The sequence below is a fragment of the Oncorhynchus clarkii genome, chromosome 5 (assembly GCF_045791955.1).
Source record: "Oncorhynchus clarkii lewisi isolate Uvic-CL-2024 chromosome 5, UVic_Ocla_1.0, whole genome shotgun sequence".
Classification (NCBI taxonomy): domain Eukaryota; kingdom Metazoa; phylum Chordata; class Actinopteri; order Salmoniformes; family Salmonidae; genus Oncorhynchus; species Oncorhynchus clarkii.
Window position 1 is genome coordinate 64,367,717 of NC_092151.1, and position 12,923 is coordinate 64,380,639.

The 12,923-nt window shown below is 42.0% G+C and overlaps 1 protein-coding gene across 3 annotated transcripts in view; it reads left to right on the forward strand.

Moving 5' to 3' along the window:
- LOC139409213 (AN1-type zinc finger protein 5-like) overlaps nucleotides 1-12,923 on the forward strand; it is a 35,888-nt gene that overhangs the window by 7,400 nt on the left and 15,565 nt on the right. For 2 of the 3 annotated variants that reach the window (XM_071154054.1, XM_071154053.1), the window contains exon 6: nucleotides 76-1,374. In XM_071154054.1, the coding sequence (XP_071010155.1) occupies nucleotides 76-224 (149 nt within the window). In that variant the 3' untranslated portion in view covers nucleotides 225-1,374. Of the gene's footprint in view, nucleotides 1-75; nucleotides 1,375-12,923 lie in introns of those variants that run through there. The other variant, XR_011634380.1, reaches the window with a different exon arrangement.

Genomic DNA, 12,923 nt, shown 5'->3' on the forward strand with positions numbered 1-12,923 from the left:
AAATACCTGCTTGAGAAATTGCTATTTTCTAAGAAGCCATTTTAATTTAACTTTGTCTATCTCCTCACTCACTAGGCTTCGCTTGTCGCTGTGGTAACCTGTTCTGCGCCATTCACCGCTACTCTGACAAACATGACTGTCCTTACGACTATCGAGGTGCTGCCGCAGCACGCATACGCAAGGAGAACCCTATCGTGGTGGCTGAGAAGATCCAGAAGCTATGAGGACTGAGTAGAAAGGTCTGATGTGCAAATTGTGGAACAATTGCGGCATGGAATAATACCAGATAAAATTGTTTCATGGTAGGATAAGGTGGGTGGGGTGGCGGTGTCACAGCCCCTGCCCAGCCACTTCCTTTAACATCTCCCTCTCTCTCCTAGGGTGACCGCTTGAGTGTGAATGCCTGTGGTGAGATGGTCTGTGTGTGTGCAGTAGGGTTTGGTGAGCATTAGAAGTCTACTGTGGGGAAGGAAGACATTTCATTTTTAACCTTTTTATTGTTTCTTAACTTGGGGGGACTTGAGTTAGTTTTTATATTACCCCCGTGTGGTGGTTAAAATGAGCCAGAAGTAACATGTTGAAGAGCATGCTTATCTCCGATAAGGACATCAGGGGGTCAAGTTAAGATCCATGCTAGGAGTTTCTGTGTATCAGCAATATATTTTGAGGGCTAGAGATTAATTTACTCCCAGAGAAAAACCCTTGTCCAGTTTCTGACAAATGGGCCTTTTTGTTGTAACTTTTCTTTCCCTTCTAACCCTTAGATGAATAGTTCACAACATGGCAACATTTTTTCAAGAAATGTTCTTTGACTTACTGATATTGGGTGCATGAAAGAGCCTCGATATGAGTGATTGAGATTGTTTTTATGAGTGTATGACATCAGATCTATATTAATATATTGTCCTTAGCTTGAAGTTTTTTTGAATATTTTTTTTTTAAATATAATTTGGTTGGTTTGTACTGGAGGATTAGCAGCATGTCAGAAAATCACTTGTTTTCTACTGAACCTTTCAATGATATTTTAGCATTTCCATCTGATTTATGTAACCATTTAAAAAATCAACTTCTTATTGTGATGGAGTGGAGTCCTGTTAATATGTTCAGATTAGGACGGTGCAGAAAATTCTATTTATTATGGAATCAAAGCACAACAATTAAAGTTAACTGCAGAGCATAAGGCATTGAATGTGCAAGTTAACTTACTCAGTTGTTTTCTTCAGCATCTGGGTCTTTATACACTGCTCAAAAAAATAAAGGGAACACTAAAATAACACATCCTAGATCTGAATGAATGAAATATTCTTATTAAATACTTTTTTCTTTACATAGTTGAATGTGCTCACAACAAAATCAAAAATTCAAAAACAAAAATGATCAATGGAAATCAAATGTATCAACCCATGGAGGTCTGGATTTGGAGTCACACTCAAAATTAAAGTGGAAAACCACACTACAGGCTGATCCAACTTTGATGTAATGTCCTTAAAACAAGTCTAAATAAGGCTCAGTAGTGTGTGTGTGGCCTCCACGTGCCTGTATGACCTCCCTACAACGCCTGGGCATGCTCCTGATGAGGTGGCGGATGGTCTCCTGAGGGATCTCCTCCCAGACCTGGACTAAAGCATCCGCCAACTCCTGGACAGTCTGTGGTGCAACGTGGCGTTGGTGGATGGAGCGAGACGTGATGTCCCAGATGTGCTCAATTGGATTCAGGTCTGGGGAACGGGCGGGCCAGTCCATAGCAGGAACTGCTGACACACTCCAGCCACATGAGGTCTAGCATTGTCTTGCATTAGGAGGAACCCAGGGCCAACCACACCAGCATATGGTCTCACAAGGGGTCTGAGGATCTCATCTCGGTACCTAATGGCAGTCAGGCTACCTCTGGCGAGCACATGGAGGGCTGTGCGGCCCCCCAAAGAAATGCCACCCCACACCATGACTGACCCACTGCCAAACCGGTCATGCAGGAGGATGTTGCAGGCAGCAGAACGTTCTCCACGGCGTCTCCAGACTCTGTCACGTCTGTCACATGTGCTCATTGTGAACCTTCTTTCATCTGTGAAGAGCACAGGGCGCCAGTGGCGAATTTGCCAATCTTGGTGTTCTCTGGCAAATGCCAAACGTCCTGCACGGTGTTGGGCTGTAAGCACTACCCCCTCCTGTGGACGTCGGGACCTCATATCACCCTCATGGAGTCTGTTTCTGACCGTTTGAGCAGACACATGTACATTTGTGGCCTGCTGGAGGTCATTTAGCAGGGCTCTGGCAGTGCTCCTCCTGCTCCTCCTTGCACAAATGCGGAGGTAGCGGTCCTGCTGCTGGGTTGTTGCCCTCCTACGGCCTCCTCCATGTCTCCTGATGTACTGGCCTGTCTCCTGGTAGCGCCTCCATGCTCTGGACACTACGCTGACAGATACAGCAAACCTTCTTGCCACAGCTCGCATTGATGTTCCATCCTGGATGAGCTGCACTACCTGAGCAACTTGTGTGGGCTGTAGACTCCATCTCATGCTACCACTAGAGTGAAAGCACCGCCAGCATTCAAAAGTGACCAAAACATCAGCCAGGAAGCATAGGAACGGAGAAGTGGTCTGTGGTCACCACCTGCAGAACCACTCCTTTATTGGGGGTGTCTTGCTAATTGCCTATAATTTCCACCTGTTGTCTATTCCATTTGCACAACAGCATGTGAAATGTATTGTCAGTGTTGCTTCCTAAGTGGACAGTTTGATTTCACAGAAGAGTGATTGACTTGGAGTTACATTGTGTTGTTTAAGTGTTCCCTTTATTTTTTTTGAGCAGCGTAGTTTAGCTTGATCTCTCTCTCTCTGCAGGTTTGCTACTGAGAATAAAGCATGTTCTGCCAGTCCAGGCAGGACATAATGTAGTGTTCTCCTTGAACGCCCTCTTCTGTTCCATAAAGCCAACAGTGAACCACCTTGTTCCCTAACCACCAGCAGATCACTGATATATGCTGAATGATAACAGAACTGGTTGGCAATTAGTCCAAGAATTTGTATATGTGTGTGTAGTAATGTTTTCATAACTACCCTAAAGAAAGAACTGCCGTGGCACTGCTTTCTTTTCCTTGTATTTTCTTTCACCCACAGGTAATTCCTGTGTCTTTGAACAGGGGGTGGAATTTAGTCATAGGGCTAAAATCACTCTGGATGACATTTATTCAAAAGTGTCATTCTAGGTTGCTTTCCTGTTCCTCCTGACTGCCCACATTCGGTGAATCTATTGACAGACAAACACAACCCGTAGTACCAGTAATTTGGACATGTCTCAATCCTCGGCCAAGGGCCTTCGTGTCCCTGTGGTTATTTTCAGGATTGGTCACACTAGTTTGGTTCCAAATAATTAGTGGCAGTTTTGCATTTTTAGGTGAATCAAATGTTTCATAGCGAATGTAATTGAAAAAGAGTTGTGTGGAAAAAAGCAGATACTGAAAAACATCACGTGTGACACCTGGCAAAACAACGAGGCCCTTTTGAGAGAAAGTCTGAATTGAATGAGCTCTCTTATATGAACAGGAAAACATTGGGACTTGACGCCAGGCACCACAGGTTGAAATTACATTTTTGCATCTACTGATTGAGATTTGTTGGTATTTTTGGTCCATTTATTATTTGTATTTTCACAAAGTAAACAATTTCAAACTTGCTGAAAACTTATAATTTCTTTAGTTTGTCATACTACTGTCATCAAAATTGTTATTAATTTTAACCACTAAAATGAACATGCATCATTCATTTCTAAGCCCATTTCATAAGAGATTTACAAACTGGACTTTCAAGGGCTGTTGAATGGGTTTAAATAGACTTTTGGTGTTTGGTAGTCTTCAGTGTATTTGCCTTTAACTGTCATTTCCCAAAAGTCACTTTTCCCACACGCCAACAAATTTCTCAGCTTCAGAAGCATCTGCATTCACCAAATGTTTTGTGGTTATCCTTAGATACATTACATGACCAAATATATGTGGGTACCTGCTCTGCGAATATCTCATTCCAAAATCATGTGCATTAATATGGAGTTGGTCCCCTCTTTGCTGCTATAACAGCCTCCACTCGTCTGGGAAGGCTTTCCACTAGATGTTGGAACATTGCTGTAGGGACTTGCTACCATTGTGAGGTCAGACACTGATGTTGGGCGATTAGGCCTGGCCCGCAGTTGGCATTCCAATTCATCCCAAAGGTGTTGGATGGGGTTGAGGTCAGGGCTCTTTGCAGTGAAGTTCTTCCACCCTGATCTTGACAAACCATTTCTGTATGGACCTCGCATTGTGCACAGGGGCATTGTCATGCAGAAACAGGAAAGGGTCTTTCCCAAACTGTTGCCACAAAGTTGGAAGCACAGAATTGTCTAGAATATAATTGTATGCTGTAGCATTAATTTCCCTTCACTGGGAAACATGAAAAACAGCCCCAGACAATTATTAATCCACCAACCATTCCTGTTGGCACTATACATTGGGGCAAGTAGTGTTCTCCTGGCATCTGTCAAACTTAGATTCGTCCATCGGACTGCCAGATGGTGAAGCATGATTCATCACGCCAGAGAACGCGCTTCCAATGGCGGCGAGCTTTACACCACTCCGGCCGACGCTTGGGATTGCACATGGTGATCTTAGGCTTGTGTTTGGTTGCTCGCCCATGGAAACCCATTTCATGAAGCTCCCGACTAACAGTTGTGCTGAAGTTGCTTCCAGAGGCAGTTTAGAATTCAGTATTGAGTTTCGCAACCGAGGACAGACGATTTTTATGAGCTTCAGCACTCGGCGGTCCTGTTCTGTGAGCTTGTGTGGCCTACCACTTCACGGCTGAGCAGTTGTTGCTCCTAGACTTTTCCACTTCACAATGACAGCACTTTCAGTTGACCAGGGCAGAAATTTGACGAGGGGTGCCACGTTGAAAGTCACCGAGCTCTTCAGTACGGATTATGTTTGTCTATGGAGATTGCATGGCTATGTGCTTGATTTTATACGCCTGTCTGCAACAGGTGTGGCTGAAATAGCCGAATCCACTAATTTGAAGTGGTGTCCACATACTTTTGTGTAAATATAGTGTATATTCTCCAGACATACCCAGAGGGAATTGTTTATATGCTGTCGTAAAAAAAAAAAAAATCTAGTTAACATTTTAATTTGGAAGAATGTTCCAAAAATACTTTTATCTACATGTCTTTATTTTACAGATAGAAAGATGGATAAAGTATTTATCCACAATCTTCTCTGGCCAAGTCCGGTCGTGGGTATCTTTAACAAAAATATTTATTCGGACTTCGTCCATTGTCCAGAAAAATGTATTTGTCTTATGCAAATATGAGCATATTTAATGATATCACCTTTATTTGCATATATATATATATATAATTTTTTTACTCAGACGAAAATGTAATAAAACAATTTTGTGTGTGTCTACATCCAACTGGTAAAAGGTGATTTGTGATATGATTGAGAGAGAAAAATCCCTATTGGGATGTGGTGCCTGGTCTGGATTTAGATGGACCTGTGATTGGAGCATTAGCCTGGGTTGTGTTGCCAGTTAAAGAACGGCTTAGTGAAGGAAAGGTCTAAAATGGCTCAGTCTTGGCATGCAAACACCAAGGTTGCCTGTTGCTGAGCCAAGCCAGGAGCTCAAAGCCCCTGTGGCAAGAGATGAGTCCTCTTGGTTCTCATTTGGAATTTAGGCACTTGGATCTTTAGGTTCCCACTATATAAAGTATCTGAGTGGAGATGGTGCAGTGCCTGTGATACCATGTAAGAAGGGCACGCGTATGATGGACTAGACTCCTGTCTGTGAGAAAAATATATATATACTTTGCTGTAGGTTTTATTCCCTATTGTGATGTTACTGTTTTAAGGGCATGCAGTAAACTGGCTTTAAAGTGGGCAGAGATGTGGCACCGGGGTTACCTGATGAGTATACCCTGTTTTAGGCCAAGGGAACAGAGTTGGTTTGTCCTTCAGTTTGGCTGATTTTGTCTTCTTTGCAATTATGTTTCGCAGGTTGATAGTTACCTTGACTACTCGAACTACCCCAGCATTTAAAAAGGTGAGCAATTTGAATGTTACCAACAGGGTTATCAAGCTATTTTTTATCAATGGAATTGACCAAACAAGATTTCTTTAAAATAAACCTGTATTTATCTAGGCAAGCCAGTTAAGAACAAATTCTTATTTACAATGATGGCCAAACCCAGATGACACTGGGCTAATTGTGCGCTATGTGCCCTATGGGACTCCCAATCATGGCCGGTTGTGATATAGTCTGGAATGGAACCAGGGTGTCTAGTGATGCCTCTAGCACTGAGATGCAGTGCCTTAGATGTGCTGCGCCACTCAGCAGCCCCTGTTGGATCGTTGCAATTGTATGTAAATGAATCAACTTAACCAGCTCAGAATCAGCGCATGATGTTATGAAAACATCCACTACAATTTCAATCTGTTATACTTTAACCTCTACAGGATCGGTGTCTCCCCGTTGGGAAATGTCCTTGTTACTTATGCTCATGTCTTATATATGGACAGAGAGCTTCAATTCTTGTTAATCTAACTGCACTGTCCAACTTATCAGTAGTTATTACAGTGAAAAAAGACCATGCTATTGTTTGAGGAGAGTACAAAACAAAACTTATCACAGCAACTGATTTGATATTCACCTCTGAAGGTAAATAATGTACTTACATTCAGTAATCTTCCTCTTTGTCATCCTGAGGGTCCCAAAGAGAAAATAGCTTAGTTTTGTTTGCTCAAAAAAAAATTATATTAAAATGTAGGAACTGGGTTCTACAGTTTGAACCCTAAAGTGTTTCCATTCAAATGGTATCAAGAATATGCATATCCTTGCTTCAGGTCCTGAGCTACCCAAATCTAACTGCCTGTATGTCATTTTAGGCTAAAGGGTCCGACCCTTTTAACAATGTCATTAAGCTTGTTTGTAGCACAACATAATCATTGTCTGCATTTTGAGGCCATTACTACAAAGCATTTGATCCATGATGATGAGTGACCAAATCTGGCAATATTTCTCTGTCACTGCAGAACTGATTTATTATAATTGACAGTGAAGTACTTTACTCATTTCACTGATGTATGAGAAATGATAGCGTGGACAATAATTGTGTTCCAGAATGTTCAAAGTAGTAGATCTGTCCTGCAGGAAATTGCAGAAGTGCAGTCAAGTCCTTTGGCTCAGAAACACCACCAGATATTTTTTGTTTTTAAAATGTAGGACTGTATGAGTAAGTATAAAAAATAAAAGTTTATTTTAAATTGACACCTGACTTTTGTATTTATTTGTACAACTGAGGTTAAGCAGTACAAATCTGGTAAAGCAGAGGCAGCCCTGGGATGCCAAAAGCAATTTTCCCGCATGGGTTCAGACTTTCCTCTCGAGACAGGTTAATCCTATAAAAAGTCAAACATTACATCACTACCTCCCAATGTACTGCAGTACATTCAATGGACAACACTTAATACAGTAGTCTATTGTTTTACAGCTATACCTTAACTTTTTTCTGCTGTGTTTCTCTGACTCAGCCAAATGCTTAGATGTAAGGTCTCCAACTGCGTGGTTCTGGCACCGGTTCTGACTGACATGTTCTTATAAATTGATCTGTGGATACCGTACATCGGAATGGCTTGAATTGAGCGTCAGCCCTGGTTCTCACAGAAACATTTTTTTTTTTTTCTGAGCCTGTGTGATGTAGGACGTTAGACCTAAAACCACTTCATGCTGGGATGTCCCTCCTACCACTTAATTCGCTCTTCCGACTGTCCATAAACTCCTGGCTGAACCCTACATCACAGGCAAATCATATGCCTGCAATCCTTATATCGTAGTGGTTTCATCATGGTAGCACATTCAGAGATCGATTTTATAGTCATTAACCTAAACTAGATTATATTTTAAACAAAACACTTTCCGTTTGTCATAGATGAACAAGGTTAATGTGGCGGTCTAAGGCACTAAATCTCAGTGCTAGAGGTGTCACTAAAGACACCCTGGTTCGAATCCAGGCTGTATCGCAACCGGTCGTGATTGGGAGTCCCATAGGGCGATGCACAATTCGCCCAGCGTAGGCAGTCATTGTAAATAAGAATTTGTTCGTAACCGACTTGCCTAGTTAAATAAAGGTTAAATGAGATGAAAGGTGAATTCAGGAACATATGCCATGTTTTTCTTGTGTGGGCCTCCCCTCTCTCTACGTACTCACTTAGTCCTGTCTGCTCCCCTCTCTTCCTTGCTGTCTGAAGTTCTGCTTTCCTGGATCTCCTACATTATTACAGAGATGGCATACTATCTGCAGTAGCAATATGGAGTATTCTGAACTGACCAACACACACACTTTGAACAACAGGCATCATTTTTAGCTAAATTGAGCTAAAGGTTAAATCCGGGATAATTTCCCCTATTCCTTAATTATAAGCAGTTCTCTCAATCTTAAACTTGATTAACATTCAACTGTCTTACCCGCCATGTTTGTCTCCAATGTTTATTGAAAACATACATTTGCACAATGACCACTTGTATTTGAAACATTGTTCGTTTTTGGTTAGCTATCTAGCGAATTTTAGCAATAGTGGCATTGACATGAAATTAATCAAAACACCTCAAAACAAGACATGGTATCAATAACATGATGAAACAAGCCATTTATGAGTCCCCACATGGCAGTGTCATTCTTGCTCGCAATCTGGCCATCCAGAATCACAACAGGCTGACTTATGCCCCATAGAACAGCGCACATCGTTTTCGTGACATCAGCCAAACATCTGTTAGCTAGATGCTAAATAATTGTATTGTAAAAAAAACACAATCTACTCACGTTAAATGTATTGAACCTTTTATTTAACTAAGCAAGTCAGATAAGAACAAATTCTTATTTACAATGACTGCCTACCAAAAGGAAAAAGACCTGTGGGAATGGGGGCTGCGATTAAAAATACAAAAATGTTAAAATATGTAGGACAACACACAAATCACGATAAGAGAAACACTACATAAAGAGAGACCTAAGACAACATAACAAGGCAGCAACACAACATGGTAGCAACATTGGGCACAGACAACAGCACAAAGGGCAAGAAGGCAGAGACAATACATCAGGCGAAGCAGCCACAACTGTCAGTAAGAGTGTCCATGATTGAGTCTTTGAATGAAGAGATTGAGAACTGTCCAGTTTGAGTGTTTGTTGCAGCTCGTTCCAGGCGCTAGCTGCAGCGAACTGAAAAGATGAGCAACACATGGATGTGTTCTTTGGGGACCTTTAACAGAATGTGACTGGCAGAATGGGTGTTGTATGTGGAGGATGAGGGCTGCAGTAGATATCTCAGCTAGGGGGGAATGAGGCCGAAGAGGGTTTTATAAATAAGTATCAACCAGTGGGTCTAGCGATGAGTATAGAGGTGACCAGTTTACAGAAGAGTATAGAGTGGAGTGATGTGTCCTATAAGGAGCATTGGTGGCAAATCTGATGGCCGAATGGTAAAGCACATCTAGCCGCTCAAGAGTACCCTTACTATAAATGATGTCTTCGTAATCTAGCATTGGTAGGATGGTCATCTGAATCAGGCTTAGTTTGGCAGCTGTGGTGAAAGAGAGTGATTACAATAGAGGAAACCAAGTCTAGATTTAACTAAGAATGGAATGGTCTACTGTATCAAAAGCTTTGGCCAAGTCAATAAAAATAGCAGCACAACATTGCTTAGAATCAAGGGCAATGGTGACATCATTGAGGACCTTGCAGTGACACATCCATAACCCAAGTGAAAACCAGATTGCATACCAGAAAGAATACTACAGACATCAAGAGAGCCAAGAAAGTTTTTCCAACACTTTTTTGATAAACAGGGCAAAATAGAAATAGACCTATAACAGTTAGGATCAGCTTGATCTCCCCCTTTGAAATAAAGGACGAACCGTGTCTGCCTTCCAAGCAATGGGAACCTCCCCAGAAAGGAGAGACAGGCTTGGCGATGATAGGGGTAGCAACCTTAAAGAAGAAAGGGTCCATCTGACCCAGATGTTTTTTTGGGGTTAAGTTTCCGGAGCTCATTTAGCACCACGGACTCAGTGACTGTCTGCAGGGAGAAACTTTGTAGTGGGGCAGGGGAAAAAGAAGGAGAAGCGTCGGGGCTAGTCGCATAAGAAGGGGTGGGAGATGAGGCAATGTTGGACGGGCAAGGAGGCATGGTTGAGTCAAATAGGAATCCTGACTTAATGAAGTGGTGATTAAAGAGCTCAGCCATGTGCTTCTTGTCAGTAACAACCACATCATCAACAGTAATGGACATGGGAAGCTATGAGGAGGAGGGTTTATTCTTCAGGTCTAACTGTTTTCCAGAACTTCTTGGGGTTAGACCCACAGAAAGAGAACTTCTCCTTAAAGTAACTAACTTTTGTCTTCCGGATAGATTGAGTGCACTTATTTCTCATTTGCCTGAATGAATGTTTGGAGTCATACCTTGTGGGATTGGTAATAATCTGAGAAAGATTTAGGGAGTCCCATTGCTTTAGGACTTGGTCAGCATGTCCCAGTTTAGGTCACTTAGCAGGACAAATTCAGACTTAATGTAAGGGGGGCAGGAGAGAGCTTAGGGCAGGTAGGATACAGGCCGGTGCTGATGGAGGATAGCACCCAGCAACAGTCAACTAAGAGCTATTTGGAAGTTTAATGCTTAAAACCAGCTAATCAAATTGTTTGGGGACAGACTTGGTGGAGACAATCGAGCACTGAAGGTGATCCTTGGTAAAGATTGCCACTCCCCCACCTTTGGAAGATCTGTCTTGCCAAACAAGGTTATAACCAGAAAGTTTAACATCAGTATTCAGAACACTCTTCCTTAACCACATCTCAATACTGACCAACATTTGGATTGGAGCTGTGAACCCACACTTTCAATTGATCCATTTTAGGTGATAAGCTTCTAGTGTTAACGTGCAGAAAACCCAGGCTTTTACAAGAGCAGAAATCAGTGAAGCAGATATCAGAGCCAGAATTGAAGCTTGCAACAGTAGATGGGCCAGGGTGTACATGCACATTTCCTGATATCATCAACAGTAATACAATCAAGGCACGGCATAGGACAGGAAGAGCTCTACAGTGCTGATTTATGACATCTGAATGTGCATCAGATGGCAACAAGATCATATTGTACAGCAATTTCATCAGGTAACATGAATACAAAGCAAGGGGTGGTTAGAATAGGATGGGGAGGCCAAAAGTCTAAGTAACCAATAGAGAGTCAGAGTCCCAAGTATGAGAACAAACAGTCTGTCCCACGGTTGGTTAAGAAAGTTCGTAGTCAACAAGACATGCAGGAGTCATGAGGCAAAATGCACAATTTAAAAAATATATATATATAACGTCTATGGGCTAGCCATTGTAAGTTCAGAGTCACTCGCCCCAACAGTGCGTTTGTGCTGGAGGTGAGCGAAAGCTCGGGAGTGTGGTGGGGGTACCTGTACCAGAGGGGGAGACAGGCCAGGGCAGATGGTGAACAGATTGCCAGGTGGAATCCAAGCAGCAGTGCAGCAGGCAACGGGACTAGGTGTCACACCCACTTGGGAGATGCTTTTATTTCTGGAATAAGATTTCTTGTAGAAAATACCGGTGAATGGTCTTTGAACAGCGGGAGGGGGCTTCAAAGACTCCTGCCACTTGTTGGACCCAAAGGCCTCAACACCTGTCACTTTACTACACCTCAGTGCTAATTAAAGTTGTTTCTGGTCTATCCTAGCAAGCCTGGCACCCTTAATTCAGCATTCAGTCCCCATAAATTAAAATATATAATTGCACTTTATTGTAAACTGGTCTTTTTTTTCTCTTGGCTTTCAAAATAGCATCAGACCAAACACTACTCACTCAGATCAAGGTTGGATAGTGTCTTCAGGTCTCTGCTATTTGTTTGCTTGACCACCCTCCGTATAGCTTGGAAAAAGGAATCCTTGGTAGCAGTAATCCCTCCAGGTAATTTTGGGCAAAATTAAGTTGTAGGTTTGGAGTTTTGATCTGGAATGAAGGCCATGCTGTGGAGAGTAGCATCATTTATTTTTATTTTTTTATTTTACCAGGCAAGTCAGTTAAGAACAAATTCTTATTTTCAATGACGGCCTAGGAACAGTGGGTTAACTGCCTGTTCAGGGGCAGAACGACAGATTTTGTACCTTGTCAGCTACCTTCCGGTTACTAGTCCAACGCTCTAACCACTAGGCTACCCTGCCGTCCCTGCTGAAAATGCAAGTTTATCTAACTCCAAATCTATAATTTTCTAAAAAACATGTTGAAAATATGAAAGCTCACATGCATCTGTTTCTCTCTCTCTTTCTTCAGTTTGCTATATCTTAATGTGTGGCCATGAACACACGTTTCCATAGTTGTCAGTTACCCAACATTGATCCCTCAGCAGCATTTCACACTACACACAAAGAGTTAGCAAATACACAGAGGCCAAAGAAAAATATTGGAGCCCAAAGACAATATCTTGCGCTGAGAGCCGTCTCACAGCATCAGTTCCCCAAAACATTATCCTGAAAAAACATTATTCTGTGCCAGGAATATTTCATTATGGAATTCTCCTAGAACAACAGTTTGCTGTTCCCCCGTTTGTGTGTGTGAGGTTGAAGAGACACATTTTGGGCGAGTTACGCCTCTTGCTTCTCCTCTTCCTCCACTCCTGCAAATACAACAACCGTCTGTGTTTGATGAGCTGCATCTCTCGCCAACTTTCTCAATTAGCTAGCTATCTGTTGAAAAAACAAAGCTGGATAGCTGAGTAAATTTTTTCTCACATTAATTTATAGAAGATGGACATACAGAACATACATTCCATCTTCTATAAATTAATTAGAGAAAAAATTTACTCAGCTATCCAGCTTTGTTTTTTCAACAGATAGCTAGCTAATTGAGTT